The sequence below is a fragment of the Catharus ustulatus genome, chromosome 28 (assembly GCF_009819885.2).
Source record: "Catharus ustulatus isolate bCatUst1 chromosome 28, bCatUst1.pri.v2, whole genome shotgun sequence".
Taxonomy (NCBI): Eukaryota; Metazoa; Chordata; class Aves; order Passeriformes; family Turdidae; genus Catharus; species Catharus ustulatus.
In genome coordinates this window covers 2,977,332-2,997,388 of record NC_046248.1, presented here as the reverse complement: position 1 = coordinate 2,997,388, position 20,057 = coordinate 2,977,332, and the positions used below count along the sequence as shown (strand labels likewise).

At 53.3% G+C, this 20,057-nt stretch overlaps 1 protein-coding gene across 6 annotated transcripts in view; it reads left to right on the top strand.

Annotated features, from left to right (window-relative positions):
* Positions 1 to 18,419, top strand: part of B3GAT1 (beta-1,3-glucuronyltransferase 1) — a 33,689-nt gene extending 15,270 nt beyond the window's left edge. The window contains exons 2-7 of one of the 6 annotated variants that reach the window (XM_033081869.2): positions 3,193 to 3,327; positions 3,461 to 3,607; positions 6,257 to 6,729; positions 9,741 to 10,037; positions 16,113 to 16,220; positions 17,910 to 18,419. In XM_033081869.2, coding sequence (XP_032937760.1) covers positions 3,496 to 3,607; positions 6,257 to 6,729; positions 9,741 to 10,037; positions 16,113 to 16,199 — 969 coding nt within the window. In that variant the 5' untranslated portion in view covers positions 3,193 to 3,327; positions 3,461 to 3,495 and the 3' untranslated portion in view covers positions 16,200 to 16,220; positions 17,910 to 18,419. Of the gene's footprint in view, positions 1 to 3,192; positions 3,328 to 3,460; positions 3,608 to 6,220; positions 6,730 to 9,740; positions 10,038 to 16,112; positions 16,221 to 17,909 lie in introns of those variants that run through there. The other 5 variants (XM_033081868.1, XM_033081867.1, XM_033081866.1 and 2 more) reach the window with 5 other exon arrangements.
* The last annotated feature ends 1,638 nt before the right edge of the window (positions 18,420 to 20,057 follow it).

Here is a 20,057-nt window from a genome sequence, read left to right as displayed (position 1 = left end):
AACCTTGGGAAAGGGAGAGTGGTGTTATGATGGGGAAGGGCTACAGTGAATGCCTTGAAGAGGAACATCATTTTTCCCAGGCTGATTTTTGTCTCGTGCCACCAACTGCAACAAAAATCAACAAGGGAATTTTGGGATGTAGGACAAGCCCTCTGCGAAGCTGTGACTCCTCTCACCAGCAGTGTAAAATCACAGGCTGCCATGTAATTCCTGATGCTGATGTTGTTCACAGGAGGAAATGGATTTCACCTTTGGCAGTGCTGAGAGGGGAGCGTGGCTCTGTGACACTGAGAGCTGGAATCACCCTGCACCGAGCCCTTGGTGGCATCAGGATGTTGAGAGGGAAGCTTGGAAAGCTCTGGGTGGAGATTTCTTACCATGTTTTTCATCCAGGATCATCAATAAAAGCAAATCCCTTCAGGAATTAGCAGTGAGGAGATGCTGCAGGGCAGAGCCCATGGTGCTCCCTGGATGCTGCTGGGCAGTTTGGGGTGCAGAGCGTGGCCAGAACTGGGGTCAGGCTCTGGCTCTGTGTCCCTGCCAGCCCCCCATCTCCATCTGGGAGCCACCCTGGGCTGGGGTCCCTCTGGGGACATTCACTGCAGCCAGGAGCGCTGATGGTGCAAAGGGAGCTCTGGGGGCACAGGGAAGGGAGCACTGGAACATTCCCTGAGCCTGGCAGCTCTCCCTGCTGAGCTGTGCTGGCCCTGGGCAGCTGGAACTGCACAGTGACAGCTGAGGGACCAGGGAGCTGCTGGATGCTTTGGGGCAAAGGGAAGGGAATGGGTGCTGGGGACAGAGTAAGGCACAAACCCTGGAGCCTGCCCCTGCTCCTCAGTTTGTCACCATGGCAAGCTCAGCCTGTGCCATGGGACGAGCTGGGTTGAGCCTGGGTGGGCAGCAGCCAGGAAAAGGCAGATTTAAGGTGGGGGCACTGTGTGTGGAGGAAGCTGCCCATGACAAACAGCATTTGGTGATGCCAGCCCACTGTGGCAGCGTGCCAGGGGCTGTGAATGGGCTCTGAGTGGCTTTTTTAGCTGTTGTTTCCTCCCACCCTGTCTCCAGCAGCAGAGTCCTTTCCTTGGTGCATTTCTGGGGAAGGCACTTCGTGGGTAAGGGGTTCAGCCTTTCCAGCTGCCCTGCAGGGAAGCTCAAGGGACCTGTTCCAGCTTTATCAGAGGATTCTGAGGATGCCAACACTCCTTGTCCTCTGTTCAGGCAGCCACAGAACAGCAGGATGAGGCCAGGTGCTCTTTCCTCAGGGCACTGTGCTTTGGCAGATCAAGGCCAGTGGGAATTCTCTGCTCCAAGAGCTGGACAGGGATGCAGCAGTAGGCTGATGCTTGCTGGAATAATTCCTCCTCTTCCTCCCTGGTTTATTTTGTCTGAATGAGGCTGCTTTCACCAATTCTGAAAGCAGATGAGAGAGCTCTGACTGGGGAACTGGCTGTTTGCTAGAGTTGGCTGGAAATTTTTCTATGAGTTTGGCTTTTGTATGCATGGAAAAAAAATATATTCACTAAAATTTTAGTTGAGGAACATTTACATGACACTTTTAAGGACAATCTATGACCTCCTTCCCTCTTGTTTTCCCTGGTAAATTAGTACCTTTGTTATTGAAGTGCTAATTTGGAAGAATTGGGTTCTATCCAGCCACTTGAATATTGCTTGATTCCTTTAGAGGAAAAACCTGTCAGTTCTTGGAGCCATTTCACTCCAAGTGGGCTCAGTGCTGGGGGCTGGCTCTACAGCCCAGTGGCCAAGGCAAACTCAGATCAATCCAATTTGGGCTAATCAAGGATCTCAACCTGGATTTCTCCACAGCCCCATGCAACCAAGACAAAGCCAACTCTGGGAAAATATTTGCACAAATAGCACGACACCAAGAGCCCATCCAGGAGGGGATGTGATAACTCCCAAATCACTGTCAGTGCAGAGCAGTGCTTTTCCCAGAGCATCCTGCTCCCTCTGCAGCATCCCTGGGCTCTGCCTGCCTGCACTGCAGCCCTTTTAGCAGCCTCTAATGCGTTGTCCCACCTGGGAGCAGCAGCACTAAACTCTCCCCGTGTTTGCAAACTGCGCGCCGTGCGTGGCAGCCGCGCTAAGTGCTGCGCTCACCACGGCGCCGGGATAAAATACAGCCTGCTTAAATCTTGTATGTGCATCAAACTAAGCCATGGTGGCATTTTAATATACTCCAGGCACGGCACCTCAGAGAGGGAATCAGCCTGAGCAGGCTGCTGGAAGCCTGAGCTAAAATTGGCTGTGTTGGAGCTGCCCACAGGATGGGCTGAGCTGAGGGAGCACTGATGGCAATGATGCCTTTTTCTGGGACTGCCTATAAACAGAGGCCAGACAAAAATTACAGAAGAAAAAGCAGTTCTATTTATTGAATTATTCAGGTACATTTAGGGCAGACAAAGCCCCCCAAGGGCTGCACCCAAAATGGACAATGGGTCACAGGTTTGCACACTTTGATAAGTTTGGGCCATTTGCACATTGGGGGTTCATCTTCCAATTCCAGCTCCAGCTAATGAAGTCATTGAGCCCAAGTTTGCTCCCCCAACTCACTTTTGTTTCCATCTCTCAGGCCTGAGGCAGTGAGGTGTCCTTGATTGCCAGGCCTGGAGAGGAATTGTTGTGTGTGCCCAGAATGGGAGAGCAGCAGTGACACTGGGTGTGGAGTTTAGAGTTCTACACTAAAGAACTGAAGGGTTACAAATGGATGGAAAATAGAAAAGCTGAAACCCTAAGGCATCAATCAGGAAAAATATGGGATCACATTTCCCAGGAGCAGAGGTTCAGCCACCCCAAGAGCTCTGCCTGGCCAAGGGGGAGGATCTGGGGGGTCCCAGAATGTGCAGATGTGTCAGACAGGGCTGTGGCTGTGGCAGGGCAGGGATGTGGTTGTGATTGTGGCAGGGCTGTGGCTGTGGCAGTCTCTGCTCCTTCCTTGGCTGCTTGAGGGGAAGGTTCTGTTCCCTGGGATGGCTCTGACACTGAGCAGCTTACACTCAGCTGACAAGAGGGACTGGCTTGACAAGGGCATGCCAAGGGACAGCAAGGCCCTGGGTGCCCAGGAGGGATCTCCCTGGAGGGGTGGCACTCTGCTCTCTGCCTCCCTGGGGCTTGTTCTTTGCCAGGAGAGCTCTGCTGCCTTCTCTGCCTACTGGCCTTTGCTCTGTGTTGCAGGTTTGCTTCCACGTGAGTCCCTGAGGTTCCTGCTGGCAGCTCCAGCAGTGCTCTGCAGAAGTGCCCTCCTGCTCCTGGGCTCAGCACCAAGGCCCCTCCAAACCTGCTTCTGCAATGGGTGGGTTGTAAGCACTGGTAAGACCCACGAGTCGTGTCGCCTTGGCTGCTCTTCCCTCTCGCGTTCTCTCTCTGTCCTTGCTCCTTCCTGCCCATTTATTTCTGTTCTCCATGTGCTCTGCTGTTCTGTCTCTGGGGTTTTCACTGTCAGGTAATGAGGAGCTGTGGGCCCAGTCAGTCTTGGAGATGCCGAAGAGACGAGACATCCTGGCTATCGTGCTGATAGTTCTGCCCTGGACTCTCCTAATCACCGTCTGGCACCAGAGCACCATTGCTCCACTGCTTGCAGTGCACAAGGGTGAGAGAAACCAAACCAAACCAAACCAGCCCATGCCAAGCCCGTGCATCCCCCCTTCATCTCCTCTCTCATTTCACCCCTCCATGGCAGCCATGCTCATCTCAGCTCCCAGCCCATGCCCATGCAGCAGCCAACCCACCTCTGCTGTAGGAACAGCCCAGTGCTCCCAGGGGTTCTTCAGAGGCATCCAGCTCCACGCCATGGGAAGTGCTTGCTGCACCTGGAGAGCTCTAAATCCAGAGTGCTGCTCCTCTTTGTTCCCCGAGAGAGGATTCCCTCCCTGCTGGCCTTTGCACACAGAGTTATTCCAGCGGGAAGGCTGCAAAAGAGAGAGCACAGGAAACAAAGCTGCCACTCGAGGCAGCTGCTCTGCGAGACGGGAGGCTGAGAGCACTTTTTAAGGAAAGCAGAAAAGCAGTGCTCTCGCACTTGAAGGAGAAGGCAAGAGCCAGATCTCACCTGCCTGGGGGAGTTAAAGTGCTCTGAGAAGTTGAGTCCACACTGCCTGTCACACTCTGCAGTAAATACAGCCCTGGCACAAACCAGGGGGCTCCAGGACCCTTCTGGCCAGAAGCATCCCGGGTTGGCCCTGTTCTTGGCACAGCAGCAATATCTAAGGGGCTCTTAGAGGTTGGAAGAAGCCACACTGCCTTCTGCCACCTTCCTTCTTGGTTCTGCCCTTCTGCTGTGGGCAGGCTGCTCTGGGGGAAGAAGGCCAGATCATTTTCAGCACCTCTTCATCCTCTCTGGTCCCTATCTCTGAGGGATTCTCTCTCCTCTCAGTGTTTGACCCCATCCTCCATAGCTGCTTATCTTTTTGCTGGATATTTTGATGTGCAGTTTGAGTTGCAGGAAGTTCAGTCTGTCCTGAGCAGTTTTCCCTTTCTCCTGACAGCCACCTCTGAGTTTTGGGCAGGGAAAAATGACTCTGATCCCGTCTGGAAGGTGGGCAATGTTTCAGAGGATGAGGGGTCTATTGGGCTGTAAAAGAGGACTTTAGAGATGACTGAAAACACTCTGCCTGTCTGTACAGCAGTTTGATCACTGCCCTAAAAGCTGTTTTCTGTCAATGGCCTCTGCAGTTACAGCACAGAGACTGCTCCAATGGCTGGCTCAAGAACTCACCAATGACCCTGATGAGACCCTTCTGTGCTTCTCAGAGCCCCCAGTGGAGAGTGAGTGGTGGTAGAGACCGACCTGAAAGCTCTTGAGAGGAATCATTTCGTTCCTGTGAAGCGTTTCTGAGATGCTCTGCTCACAGGTGCTGAGAGAGATGTGCACCTGGAGATGCCCAGAACAGCAGCACTCCCCCTGCCAGGGCTCACAGCTGAGGCTCTGACCTGCAGGCTTTGCAAACTGTCCTGGCTAATTACATTTCTGTCTGTGTCCAATGCATTTTGCAGGTTTATTTCTGAATTGATTCCAGCGTTCCCTGCTCTCAGAGAGCTCTGCTGTGTGATGCTGAGGTGCTCTGCAGCACATAGGGCCTGATAGCAACATGTACCCTGTTCCCTCCCCCAAAATCCACTCCCCCTCTGTCAATACCATGGAGTACAAAGCCTTCATTTGGTTCAGGTATCAAAGTCTGTGCTGCTGGAAGAATAGCATGCTATGAAAAAGCCATGGGTGGTCCCCTGCTGGGTCAGATCTAATGGCTCTCTGTTCCTGTTCTTTCTCATCTCAAGTTCCTGGCAGTTACCTAATTCTGAACAATCTGTGGCTCAGAGTGTTCTGTGCCCACTGGAGAGTCAGCCTTACATCCTGAGTGGGGGTCCCCTTCATGTGTGCAGAGCGTGGCATTCCTGCTGCTCTGCAATGCAAAACGTGGAAGCTGCACCCTGGAAAAGCGGCAGGAGCGTCAACACTGGTTTTCCTTGAGCAGATTGTGAACAATTTGCAGGGATTTTATATGTTTGGATCAGAGTACCCGATCTTTAGGCTGTTCATTGCTCACATCTGCACCCCTGAGGGGGCTGTTCTGTTCAGAGGCTGGAGGGGCTTTTTTGAGGCAGGGTAGTTAGAGGCAGGGGAAAGTCTCTGCAGGAAAAAACCTACAATTACAGGCTTTACTTTCCACTCTCCATTTCTGGATTTGAAGTGTCTTTTCCCACTTCTGTGTGCCTGTCAGAGAGCAGTGGGGCACTGCAGTGTCCTGCCCTGACCGTGCTGCTGGGGATCTTCACTGCCCTGGTGTTTTCCACCCAGTTTTTCCCTGCCTCCCAGCCCAGGTGCTCCAGCTGTGAGTCTTGCCCCAGTGGAGCTCTTCAGGGATGATGGATCATCAGTCCACGTGGCTATTTTCCTTATCTAGATCTACTTGCTCTACAATCCTGTCTCTTCTGGGTGCTTTGCGAAGCTGCTTGTTGTGACCACTCAGCCCAGTTGCTCTCAGACCTTTTTTTTTTTTTTTTTATGGTGCTGATTTTCTAGCAGCAGAATCTTCTTTTCTCACGTGTGTTTGTCCCTGATTCCTTGATTTCTCTATGAAAGAGATAAGCCTGTTTGCTCTCCTGGCACCCACCAGGGTGACCCGCTGGTGGCCACAGCTGGCTCAGCCGGGGGGTGCCGGACACCCGAGTCCATGTGGCTCTCTCTTCTCTCCACGATGCCCAGATGATGGTGGTGACTCCCAGCGTGATCTCGCTGCAGGCTTGGACTCCAAGGAATACTGCCTGTCGGACCGGGACATAGTGGAGGTGGTGAGGACAGAGTACGTTTACACGCGCCCACCCCCGTGGTCAGACACGCTGCCCACCATCCACGTGGTCACCCCCACCTACAGCCGGCCGGTGCAGAAGGCAGAGCTGACCAGGCTGGCCAACACGCTGCTGCACGTGCCCAACCTGCACTGGATCCTGGTGGAGGACTCGCAGCGCCGCACGCCGCTCATCACGCGCCTGCTGCGCGACACCGGCCTCAACTACACGCACCTCAACGTGGAGACCCCGCGCAACTACAAACTGCGCGGGGACATGAGGGACCCCCGCATCCCCCGTGGCACCATGCAGAGGAACCTGGCCCTCAGGTGGCTCAGAGAGACCTTCAACAAGAACAACAGCCAGCCTGGGATTGTTTATTTTGCTGATGATGATAATACCTACAGCCTGGAGCTCTTCGAGGAGGTAAGGGTGTTGTGGGGGTTTTGGTTCTGTGATGTGAGATGGGATTGGGAGGAAGGCGAAACAGGCTGAATTTAAATGGTCCAAACCTTTGCAAGCCACCACATTGGGCTTGCTGGGGGGATGATGAGCCTGGGGAGGAGTGAGAGATGCTGGGCATGTCCTCTCCTGAGTTCTGGATTAGTCCTGGCTGTACTCACTCTGGTTTTCTCTGGAGCTCCGTTACCCTGTGTGTGTTCCCAGAGTCAAAGCATCCCGTGGGAAGCAATGGGAATCCCGGTTTGTCTGTGGTGTGTGATCAGCAGGCAGCTTCCATGCAAGGGGAGCTAATGAGGAGCTGCCTTCCCTGTGGGGAGCCTTGTTAGGGCTGGAACATCCCCTGCTGTCCGACATGCAAAGAAACCTCAGCCATCCTCCTTCCTCGCTCATCCCAGACTTCCAGCTGATCTGATGCTATCCACCTTCCTCCTCCACCACCTGGCTGTCTGTTAATTCCTGTCTGCTGTTATTTGAGGGATGCCTTTTGTTCCCTGCAGCTTGCCTTTGCCTGCTCCCATGCCAGGGTTAAATTCCGTGGCTGCCCCGAGCCCAGCTGAGGCAGCAGAGCCCTGTCAGAGCCACCTCTGAGCTGTGTCAGCACAGCCACAGCCCTGCCAGGACATCTCGTTCAGAGATGTTCTCTGTGTGTGTCTCTGCCTTGCTGCACACACAGGAGCAGGAGTTTGTCAGAGATTTTGCTTTCCCTCCTGGAAAAGCAGAGCCCTCCGTGCACTGCCTGGGTGAGGGATGTCTCTGTGCCAGGAGACATGTGCAGCTTTTCCCCTGGAGCAATTCCTATTCCAGCACTCAGCATGGGTGTCCCCCAGGCTGCTATCAGCAGGCAGAGGGGCTGAGATCTCCCCCTGGAAGTTTGCAGCTCCAGGGTTGAATTTCAGCATGTCCTGACAATCTGGTTGGGCTTGAGCAGGGGAAGCTTTCCCACCTTTGCTCTTTGTTCCAGTCCAGCTGGGGCTCTAAATGAGCAGGTTTAAATGGTCTTACAGTGCCAGGTACCTCACCTGGCTTCCAGCTCAGAAATCACTTGTTCCCTCACTCTCTTGAGGCCAAACTCTTGCAGCAAGGGACAAGAAAGGAGGATTGCTTCCTTCCCCACCAGCTGCCAGTTTTCATACCAGGCATCTCCTATTTATTTCCTCATACATGCCTCTTTCCCTTCCCCAATGGCTCTCACTTTAGCTTGCACAGCCACAGGAATACACTCGCTTTGAAAGCTGAAAGTGAATTCAGACTGAATTTCTTTCTTCCCCCGTCCCCTTTGAGGCTGGCTCTGGCAGCATCTTGAGAGAGACTCCTCACATGAATAAAGCAGAAAGGGTTCCTTCATTCACTCGTGTGCTGTGCTCGTAGAGGCTTCTCCTCTCAGATATGTCTGTGCAGTTAAGGTCACTGAGCCAAGGAAATGTGCTGTGAAATGCAGGAGACACACATTATTGTTCCCTGTGGACAGGGGCTGCCGTTCGCAGCTGTATAATGCAGAAGGGCAAGTGCCAGAGCTCTTCTGCTCTCGTTTGCAGTAATTAGCAGTGATGAGATTAGCTCTGGGAGATCCCTGATCTAAGAGAGCGAGCTGAGCACGGAGCAGGAGGCTGAGCCTGCCAGGGAGCAGGGCAGGGTGCTGGGGGTGAGCGGCACTCAAAGCATCCCTGGTGCCCGGGGGCCTCAGTGTGTCCCTGTGCTCAGAGGGGCTCAGGGGGCTCAGAGTGTCCCTGTGCCCTGGGTGTCCCTGTGCCCTGGGGGTGCTCAGCGTGTCCCTGTGCCCCGGGATGCTTAGGGGGTCTCAGCGTGTCCCTGTGCCCCGGGTGTCCCTGTGTGCAGGGGGGCTCAGAGGGGCTCAGTGTGTCCCTGTGCCCCAGGGGTCTCAGCGTGTCCCTGTGCCCTGGGGTGCTCAGGAGCCTGTCCCTGTACCCTGGGTGTCCCTGTGCCCCGGGATCTCACCGTGTCCCTGTGCCCTGGGTGTCATTGTACCCCGGGTTCTCACCGTGTCCCTGGGGTCTCAGCCTGTCCCTGTACCCTGGGTGTCCCTGTGCCCGGGGTCTCACTGTGTCCCTGTGCCCCAGGGGTCTCAGCCTGTCCCTGTGCCCCAGGTTCTCACCGTGTCCCTGTGCCCGGGGTCTCACCGTGTCCCTGTGCCCTGGGTGTCATTGTACCCCGGGTTCTCACCGTGTCCCTGTGCCCCAGGGGTCTCAGCCTGTCCTTGTGCCCCGGGGGGCTCAGGGGGGTTCAGCCTGTCCCTGTGCCCCAGGGTCTCACCGTGTCCCTGTGCCCCAGGGTCTCACCGTGTCCCTGTGCCCCAGGGTCTCACCGTGTCCCTGTGCCCCACGGTCTCACAGTGTCCCTGTGCCCCAGGATCTCACCATGTCCCTGTGCCCGAGGGTCTCAGCCTGTCCCTGTACCCCAGGGATCTCAGTGTGTCCCTGTGCCCGGGGTCTCACCGTGTCCCTGTGCCCTGGGTGTCATTGTGCCCCAGGGTCTCACCATGTCCCTGTGCCCCAGGGTCTCACCATGTCCCTGTGCCCAGGGTCTCACCATGTCCATGTGCCCTGGGTGTCATTGTACCCCAGGATCTCACCATGTCCCTGTGCCCGAGGGTCTCACTGTGTCCCTGTGCCCTGGGTGTCATTGTACCCCAGGTTCTCACCATGCCCCTGTGCTCCAGGATCTCACCGTGTCCCTGTGCCCGAGGGTCTCACCGTGTCCCTGTGCCCTGGGTGTCATTGTACCCCGGGTTCTCACCGTGTCCCTGTGCCCCAGGTTCTCACCGTGTCCCTGTGCCCCAGGGGTCTCAGCCTGTCCCTGTGCCCCGGGGGGCTCAGGGGGGTTCAGCCTGTCCCTGTGCCCCAGGTTCTCACCGTGTCCCTGTGCCCTGGGTGTCATTGTACCCCGGGGTCTCACCGTGTCCCTGTGCCCTGGGTGTCATTGTACCCCAGGTTCTCACCGTGTCCCTGTCCCCCCAGATGCGCAGCACCAGGAAGGTGTCGGTGTGGCCCGTGGCCTTCGTGGGCGGCCTGCGCTACGAGTCTCCCAAGGTGAACGCGGCGGGGAAGGTGTACGGCTGGAAAACCGTGTTCGACCCGCACCGGCCCTTCGCCATCGACATGGCCGGCTTCGCCGTCAACCTGCGCCTCATCCTGCAGCGCTCCCAGGCCTACTTCAAACTGCGCGGCGTCAAGGGCGGCTACCAGGAGAGCAGCCTGCTCCGCGAGCTCGTCACCCTCAGCGACCTCGAGCCCAAGGCCGCCAACTGCACCAAGGTACGCGCCCGTCCGGCTGGGTGTGCTCAGGGGGCAGAGGGGCAGGAAAGTCTGGTGTTCCCCATCGTTCTGTCACCTCACAGAGCCACAGAATGTCCTGAGTGAAAAGGGACCCACGAGGATCATCCAGGTCCTGCCCCAACAATCCCAAACCGAGCAACCCTGGGAGCAGTGTCCAACCCCTCCTGGAGCTCTGAGACCCACAAGGATCATCCAGTCCAACTCCTGCCCCAACAATCCCACACTGAGTATCCCTGGGAGCAGTGTCCAACCCCTCCTGGAGCTCTGGGATCCACAAGGATCATCCACAGACACCTCAAATCCCACCCTGAACATCCCTGGGAGCGGTGTCCAACCCCTCCTGGAGCTCTGGGATCCACAAGGATCACCCAGTCCAACTCCTGGCCCAACACTCCCACACTGGGTGTCCCTGGCAATGCTGTCCAAACACTCCTGGAGCTCTGGGACCCACAAGAATCATCCAGTCCAACTCCTGCCCCTACAATTCCACCCTGAGCATCCCTGGGAGCGGTGTCCAACCCTTCCTGGAGCTCTGGGATCCACAAGGATCATCCAGTCCAACTCCTGCTCCTACAATTCCACCCTGAGCATCTCTGGGAGCGGTGTCCAACCCTTCCTGGAGCTCTGGGATCCACAAGGATCATCCAGTCCAACTCCTGGCCCAACAATCCCACCCTGTGCGTCCCTGGCAATGCTGTCCAAGCAATCCTGGAGCTCTGGGATCCACAAGGATCATCCAGCTCCTGCCCCAACAATCCCAAACTGAGCAACCCTGGGAGCAGTGTCCAACCCCTCCTGGAGCTCTGGGACCCACAAGGATCATCCAGTCCAACTCCTGGCCCAACAATCCCACCCTGACTATCCTTGGGAGTGGTGTCTAACCCCTCCTGGAGCTCTGGGATCCACAGGGATCATCCAGCTCCTGCCCCAACAATCCCACCCTGGGCATCCCTGGCAATGCTGTCCAACCCCTCTTGGAGCTGTGGCAGCCTCAGGGCTGTGCCCATTCCCTGGGCAGCCTGGGCAGTGCCCAGCACCCTCTGGGGGAAGAACCTTTCCCTGATACCCAACCTGACCCTGCCCTGACACAGCTCCAGCCATTCCCTGGGTTCTCAACAGAAAGAAGAGGGATCAGTGCCTGTCCATCCACTGCCCCTCATGAAGAAATTGCAGATTGCTCTGAGCCTCCCCTCAGCCTCCTCCAGGCTGCTCCTCTGTGTTTGGAGGGAGCACATCCCCATTTCATTGGAGCTGGGAATGGGGGATTATGCACTAAAATGTGTTGGGGCCACCTCATCTCTTGGTTGCAGGCTGGTGCTTGCATAAGCCTTGAAGTACATTCTTCCCTCCCCTGAAATGGTTCTTTCTTACATTACCCCTAAAAACTATTACTTTCAAGGTGGGTTTTGCTGTGGCCTTGCTGGACCAGGGAATTGCATGGGTGAAATGTCAATTATTGAATGTGAATTCCCAGGTGGGGGTTTGAGTGCTGTGCCACGCTGGGGTTTGGCTCTGTGTGAGCTGGAATCCAGGAGGAACAGCCACAGCCTGTCCTGGCTGCAGGCAAGGGCTGCTCACACATTCTCTGCCTTGCTGCCAAGCTGTCTTCTCCCTCCTGACATCTGTGCAGTATCTGTGCTGTAGGTGCCCACAAAAACCTGGATCAGAGATAATCCAGAGATGTTTTAGTGCCTGGGATATTGCTCTGAGCTCCAGGAGGCTTCCAGGGAGCTCCATTTGGGAGGGATTTTCCTGCTGTCAGCTGGCTGATCAATGCTGCCTGTACACATTGCTGGGTCAGGGGGCAGGACCCCGTGTGCTAAAAGAGCACAGAAACCACTGATGGTTCTTCTGCTGAAGACTTCCCAGCCTGAGAGGAGAGATGAATCTGTCTGGGCTGACAGGGAGCGTGGGAGACACCATGAGACAAAGCTGGTTAGAGTGACAGGCATCAATCACAGCCCATCAGCCACAGAGGTGCTGTCAAGGGCTTTGAAGCTTTCTGAGAGGATTCCCTAAATACTGGAGGTGTGCTGGGGTCTCTCTGAGATCAGAGACCACTGTGTGGCTCTCTCACACCTTTGTTATAAACATCAGCCAGTCTGATTTACAGAGTCTTTATTGCTTAATTACCCCAACAGAATTGTTCTTTTATTGCAAAGTTGTTATTGCCAACAGCCCCAGTGTTGGATCCAGGTCTCCATCCTTTTCAGGATAGGAAAGAAAATGTGACTGCTACCCTTTGCCTGATTTCCATGTGCACTGCTCTAAAGCCATGGAAAAAACCCAGGAATGTGAATGTTCAGCAGTGCTCTCACAAGGAATCCAGGAATAAGGAGGAGGAGCCAAGGGGAAGGAGCAAGTCTGGTTTTTATCTGATACCTGCTGTGCCTTTCTGAATCCACATTTCTGTGCTTACAGCTATTGCTGGACAAATAATCCAACCAGCCTCCCAAGACTGGGAAGGGAGATTGGATTAAAATGAGATCCTTGTTCCTGGGCAGTGTGTGGAAATAAATGTGTTTCCAACAGGCAGGAGAGATGGACAGGATGCTTTTACACTGTGTACAGAGGATTAGGGGTGTTTACTCCATGGCCAGTTATTCAGTCTTTGGTCCATTGTCCCTGCTGTAAATAAATACCTGTTGGAAAGCTGTGCTGAAGGGCTGGGGTGGGAAATGACAGCCCTGGAGGAAGGAGAGGAAGGAAAATGTTGTTTCCAGGCAGGAGGAAACAGGCAGGGCTGTGACACAGGCCAGGGAAGGGGGGAAGCAGGGATTGCTGCCCAGCATCAGAAGCAGACTGAGTTCCTTTTCTTGGCTGGGCTGGGGAGAGCTCACAAGGGTCCTTGTTGTGAGCTGAATGCTGCCTGCTCCTGGCAGGCTCTGAGTGCAGCTTTGCAGGTTGGGCTCTGCCTTTCTGCTTCAGCCAGCACCAGCAGCCTCCATTTCCCTGGAAATCTCCATTTCTGTTTTTTACTCACCCATTTCACCAGGAGAAGAGTCTGGGCCAGCAGCAGAGAAGACCAAAGCCAGCTGTGGTCTGGGGTCCTGTGACCCTGAGATCAAAGCACAGGCTCCTCTCTCCCCTGTGCTCCCAGCACTTGTCATGCTTTGCTTCTGTTAAACATAACCACACACCTGCTTTGCAGGGAGATTTACATTAAAAATTATGATGTGCTTAGACAGAGTCATTAAGGAGGGATCAGAGGAATGTGTAAGATAAGCACAGACATCTGTTCTCCAAAAATGCTGCCTTCCCTGTGAGCACTGCTGGTAATATTGATCAGGATTCAGCCCACAAACACACACTCCTGCAAAAAGCTGAAGTTTAGGCCAAAGATCACATATCCTGCTTGTTTTCTTGGATTTGGGAACTGCCCAAAATGAAGGAGAAAGTAAAGAAAGTTGGTATTAGCTGCTGAAGGGAAAGTTATCCCTCCTTATGAGGAGGGAAGGGTTGGTTTATCCTGGAGCTGTAATGAGACAGGGCTTTACCAGGGTTCCATTCCCTGTATTTGGAATTCTGCTGTTTGTGCATTTCCCCACATCCCCAAACCAAACCATCCTCTCTCCAATCCCTTGGCACAGGAGGGAGCTCTGAGATTTGGCATTCCTGTGATGGAAGGGGGGATATTCTGCTCCCCATTTTCTATGAGCACCCAGGGGAACAATCTGCACTGATCTCTGTCAGGGAGGAGTAAAGCAGAGACATTAATGTCACAGCTGGGGGAACATTTTATTGTCAGAACAGGGAGCAGAGCTGCCCTTTCAGCCTGGTGTCTCTTCTTTTCCCATTCCAAACAATTCCTGAATCCCTCCTGGGAGGTTCTGTGTGCTGGAAACCTGGTGATTCCCTCCCACTGTGGGTCAATCTCTTCTGTTTGCTTTTTAAATCTCCTGTTGGGAGACAGTGAATTGTTCTGCTGTGGGGATGAAGCCTTGTGATCTCCTAGATCTGTTTTGAGTCCTGTGACTCCAAGTGGCAGGCTGTAAATGAGTGGAAGGGTTTTGCAGTGGTATTTTTAAAGGGGAGTCCCTCGGGTGATCTGTATGAAACCACTGCTTAGGAAAAGTCAGATATTTGGTCTCCTTCACTGTTTGGTCTCTTGTGAGAGAGCCAAAGCTTCTCTGAGGCATAAAACACGCTGCTTGTTGAAAAAAACAAGCACTGGCTGAAAGAAAAAGCAAATGTTTCTGTACTAAATGGTGATCTACCTCCCACGTTAAAGAGCACAGCATGAAAAATGGAAAAAGCTGCTGTATCGAGCTGCAAACTCTGCAAATGGGTCCATTTTAGCTCGTTTAATCTGCCTTTTTTGGCACTTGGCTTTAACAGGGCAGAAGTGGCACCCAGTTGAGGGAGAGCACTGCTGATGTGGAGTTGTGGGGTTGGGGTGTGGGGTTGGAGCTGTTCAGTGTGAGCGAGTCCCTGGGCACCAGCAGGGCTGGGTGTGCAGTGCCAGGAGCGCAAAGGGCTCTCCCTGAAGAGGAGAACTGGCTGCAGGATTTCTCCAGCACCTGGTTTATCCTCTCCCCATCCTTGCAGAGCCCTGAGAGCCGCTCCTGAGCCCTGCTGGGTTTTGCCTTTTCCCAGGCAAGCGGCGCAGTAATTGCAGCCGTGGGGAGAGCAGGGCTGGAATCGAGGGTGACTTTGATGAGCAGGCTCTGAAGTGCTTCTGGGGGATGATGAAATGGAATTCTGGACCCACTCCAGCCAGCAGTTGGTCTCTACTGGTTCAGAATTAGCAGAGATTTAAGCTCCATGCAGGGGGTGACTGCTCACATCAGAGATGGATTTGGTCAAACAAGCTCCTTGGGAAGGTGGGGGAAGGTGCTCTGCTTGAACCAGGAGGGTTTGAAAGGTGCTTTGTTCATCCCTTAGAAGCAGAACGTGGCCTGGTTTTTCAGGAAGGCAGGATTTGGTGTGCAGGGGATTGTCATGGCAACCAGAGGGAAACCCCACGAGGTGGCAAACAGCCAGGCACAGGTGAGGGGGAGCAGAAACCTGCTTGGAGAGGATAAAGCTACAGCAACCCCATTCTGGGGGGAAGCAGTGAGTGTAATTGAGTCTTTTAAGCAGCTTCCAGAACTGTCTGAGCACAGCAAGCAGAAACAATTTCCTAGAACAGCCCCCCTGAAATACTCAAGCACCTCAGATTTTGCCAGCTCTCCTCCACAGATGTTGATCTCTGTGCAGCTTCGCTGCCAACACCAGGGGAAGCTTTTGGGAGAAGCTTTTGGGAGAAGCTCCAGCTCTGTTTCAAGCAGAATGAAGAGGGGTTTCAATACCTGGGACAGAACAGGGGGTGGCTCTATGGGGCCAGCATTCCAAAGGGATTGGGGAGGGGGTTCTGGGGGATCCCCAGGGTAATGCTGGGCTCTGAGAGGGTGTGTGCAGCCCAGAGCTCATGGGAAGAAGGGAGGATTCTGGAAGCAGCTCTGAGGCAGCAACAGCACTGCAGCAGCAGTGAGTCCTTCCCGGCTCAGTGACACTCTCGTGGTTTTCAGGGTCTGGAAAGGATTTAAAAGTGAAAAGAGAAGTGATGCCTGCTCCCCAGTAATGGATTTTCAGGGCTGTGCTGAAGAATTCAGGTTTTCTTTCCCCCAGCCAAAGGCTGGGATGGTGATGGGAAGAGCTGGTGGTGCCCTAAATGTCAGGAATTTGCATTTCCCCTCTGAGTGACTCCACAGGCTGAGGTGGAAGGTGCTAAGCAAGAAGCAGAGTGAGGAATGTGATTCCTGGCTGGGAGGGAGCTGCCTTAGCCCATTGGAAGGCTGATGAGCCTTTGGAGGGAGCCGCTCGATAACTACATGGAAGGAGCAGGTTAATGTCCCACGACAGCACACTGTAAAATGGGTAATTTCTGTGCACTGTGCATTCTGCAGAGCAGCAGCTCTGCCTAAATGAAGGTTTATGCAAAGCCCCTCTCAGCGGTGGATGCACCATTAGGCTCCAGGGTGGCTGGTTAAATTGCACTATTGATTTAATGTGCAGGAATATTTGTTAGTGCACTGGAGAGGTGCAGCTAATGACTTCTGCTGGCTTCTTCAGATTTTAGTCTGGCACACAAGGACAGAGAAGCCTGTGCTGGTGAATGAGGGCAAGAAAGGATTCACAGATCCCAATGTGGAAATCTGACTGTGCAGAGACCAACTCCAGGTAAGAGCACGTGTTTCTAACAGCACTGAGAAGCTACACAAGGGCAGGAGAAAGATAAAAACTTCTAAATGTGCTGTTTCATTTCCATTTTTCACAACCCTGACCTTCCCTTAATGCTAAATTTCTCAAGACCATTCATTAATCTCCCTTTTTTAAGACAAAAATATCTGCTGAGAGGTTGAGGGGAAGAAAAATGCAAGGAGAAAAGAAGTTGCACCATTAAGAAAAATCCTTGTCTAAATCAGGTTGCCTTATTAACTTTTATATAGGTAAAGCACAGGTGTGGATTCATCCACCTGCAAACACCTGAGGAAAGCTAAAGCAGTACCAGCAAAAATATTTTTGGTCAGGCAGAAGCTTTCCTGAGGGAAATATTTAATTTAGACCCACACTGAAGCCACAGAGAGTGTGGGAAGGTGTGGATGAAACCCCAGCTGAGGTGTTTGTTCACCTGAGGAGAGCATGGGGCATCTTTTCCAGTGGAAAGAAGGAAAGGACACACACACTGATGGCTGGTCTGTATTTGTTCATGCCCTGGCTGTTTCTGCAGTTGGCTTGCAGCAAGGACGAGCTATTCACATGGATCTGCACCCAGCCTGTGGAGCTGTCCTTCATTATTATGGGAAATATAAATGCACAACTCCCTTTCAGTGGAATGCAGAACCAGGCCTGGAGGGAGAGGAGGCTGCTGAGAAGCAGGAGCAGGAAGGGGGAAGGTTTGCTCAGCAGTGATGAACTTTCACCTGCACTGAGCTCCCTTCTGTCCCCTTCCCTGGGGGAGGCAGGGTGGAGCCCTTGGCAGGGCAGCAGGAGAGCCTGCAGCAGGTTCTGTGTGCCAGGGAGAGGCTTTGCAGAGGGGCTGTGATGCCTGGAAAGGCTGAGCTGGAACAGAGGCTAGGCAGAGCAAAAGGAATGAAATAGATATTTATTGAAAGGATCCACCTTGGGCAGTGCAAGAGCCTGGCTGGGGCTACACCCAAATCAAATCCAAGATGGATCCTGGTCTTGAGTCTTTACACTTTTATAAGTTTTGGTTCATCTACATCTTGGGGTCAATTATCCAAGCACAGCCCCAGGCTATGAAGTCTCAGCCCCCTTTCCCTCGCTGGTGTTTCTGATTTTTGGGTACCAGTTGTCCTTGACTCTCTGGCTAGAAGGGAATTGTTTTGTCACTACCCTGAGAAGAGAACTTACTGACACCTCACATGAAGTTTCAGTTAGACAGTAAGCAACAGAGATTGTGGAAAAATATAAAAGCTAAACCCAAGGCATCAACTGGAGCTCTGCAGCACTGCTCCCCCAGCCTCATTTCCCAGGCAGGACAACTCTGGGATCTGCAGTGGGGCAGGGCTGTGGGATGGCTCTGCAGTGACACAGGGCTGTGCGATGGCATCTGCAGTGGGGCAGGGCTGTGGGATGCTCTGCAGTGGGGACAGGGCTTTGGGATGGCTCTGCAGTGGGACAGGGCTTTGGGATGGCATCTGCAGTGACACAGGGCTTTGGGATGCTCTGCAGTGGGATTGCTCTGCAGTGGGATGCTCTGCAGTGGGACAGGGCATTGGGATGCTCTGCAGTGGGATTCTCTGCAGTGGGACAGGGCTTTGGGATGCTCTGCAGTGGGACAGGGCTGTAGGATTGCTCTGCAGTGGGGCACAGGGGTGATACCCACGCTGCTCGTGTCTCTTGCAGAAGATTTCTTCATGCACAGCCTGGACGTTCCTCACATCCAGCCAGGCGGGAGCCAGGACCTCTGCCAGCTCCCACGAGTTTTTAGCCTTCTGAAAAACCAAGCAACTCTGCATACACGAACTGCCCGGCCCCCCTGCCCTTCCTCCCGGACTCGGAGCACGAGCAGACGCTCCGGAGGTGGAGAATAAAGCACAGCAAGCCAGGACTGCCAGCTCCCGGCGCCGGGCTCCGAGTGGGATGTGGCTGCACCGAGCAGGGGCTGTGTGCCAGCCCTGGGAGAGGCTGAGAGCCACGGGGGACTGGTTTTGCTGAGAAACACGGACCTTGTGGCCATGTGTGTGACAGCCTGAGCAGCTCTCTGGCCGTGGAGGGGACGGCTGCCTTCCGAGATGGCACCTTAGCCCTTAATTTTAAACCTACTTTAATCAGTGTTTGTTACGCTGCACAAGACAGGAAGGGTTTGGAGAGGGGGAAAAGCAAGGCAGGTTAGAACAAACCCTTTAAGCATCACTGTTGTCTGATTTCCCTCTCCTTTTCCTTCCTCAGTTTGGGGGGCACCCTGACATTCCTCTGGGGTGGAAGGGACTTTAAAGTCCTCTGGTCCAACCCCTGCCAGGGGCAGGGACACCTTCAGCTGGCCTGGAACATTCCCAGGGATGGAGTATCCCCCACCTCTCTGGGCAACCTGTGCCAGTGTGACACCACCCTCCTTGGAAAAAAAAAAGTCTTTATATCTCATATATCCTCTTTGAGTTTAAAACCATCAACCCTTGTCCTAGCCCTGCTAAAAGGTTTGTGCCCATCTTTCTTTTAAGGGCCCAGAGTGGGATGGAGGGACAGGAGCAGCTCACCTCTGATCCTGGATGGGCATATGGTTCTCTAAAAATGCTAAAATATTTGGAACCGGGGTTTAATGAGATTGCTGGGGCCAAACACCATAACAGGCATCCAGATCTTGGGCCTGTTTAGCCCTAATTTGGTTCCTGTGAGCATTAGATGTAAAATTCTCTAAAGGGTGCTCCTATATAAAGGCAAATTTCCACTCTCAAAAAATAAAACTGCTTCAAACTAGGGAGTGGATGCTAAGAGGTGATTTTAGTGCATTTCCCATTTGACTGGAGTGTATCCTTCAGCCCCAGCCCTTTTCTGCTACTGCAGAGCTGGTGTGAAAAGCCACCCTGGAGCAGTTCCCAGTCCCCTTCAATGGAGAGAGCAGCACCCTTGGGAACAGGATCTGGGCTCAGGGCTCTGTTTATTCAAATTATTATTTATTATTTGGTGGTGCTGCCACCGTGGGTGACTCTGTTTGAGACTGCCAAACTTGCTGAGATAAAAACTGAGGTACAACAGGCCCCTTCTCCCCAGCCAAAACCCCTAAATTCCCTCCCCCTTCATAACTGTTGTCAAATCTTTGAACACCACCCCCCACCACTGTCCCAATTCCTTCAAAAATTTTGAAGCACAATTTTACCTTTGAACTGAGGGGAAAAATATAATCCTGCAATAGACTTGGTTATTTTTAGCCCTAACACACAGAACTATTAAAATGCTCTGGGTTTGATTGTTGGCTTCACGGTGCAGAAGTCTCCCCTTGGACTAATGACATTGTGTATTTCCTGATATTTCAAAGGAAAATATTTTTTGTAAGTTATTTTCTCCCACTGTACATCAGAACCATTGGGGAAAAGTCACATTCTTGAGTTCCCAGCCACAGAAGCCTTTACAAAAATGTTCCTTTTAGATGCAATGGCTGAAGCACTACTTGGAAAGGAAGTGTTGGATGCTGCTGGCTGCTCTATGGGAACAGGTATTGTTACCTTGGATTAAAACTCTGCACTCAACTAGATTTATTCTGTTACTGTACTGGCCTTCCAAGTTCCCTTCAGTCTGCAAACCCTACAGTGGAAAGAGACATTTTTCAAGGACTACCAAGTTTTCTTAGCACTGAAATAGTTTCCAACTGATGTCCTCTCCGAGCTGCATGTTTTGGTTCACTAATCTGAATTCCAGCCCCTGCTGGGTTCCAACCTTCCCTCCTTGGAAGGAAATAACTTTTAGAAAAATGCAAAGGATGGAATCCTGAACACAGCCCTGCACATTTGCTCTGGCCACAGGAGCCTGGGCACTTTCAGCTGTCCCAGAGCTGCC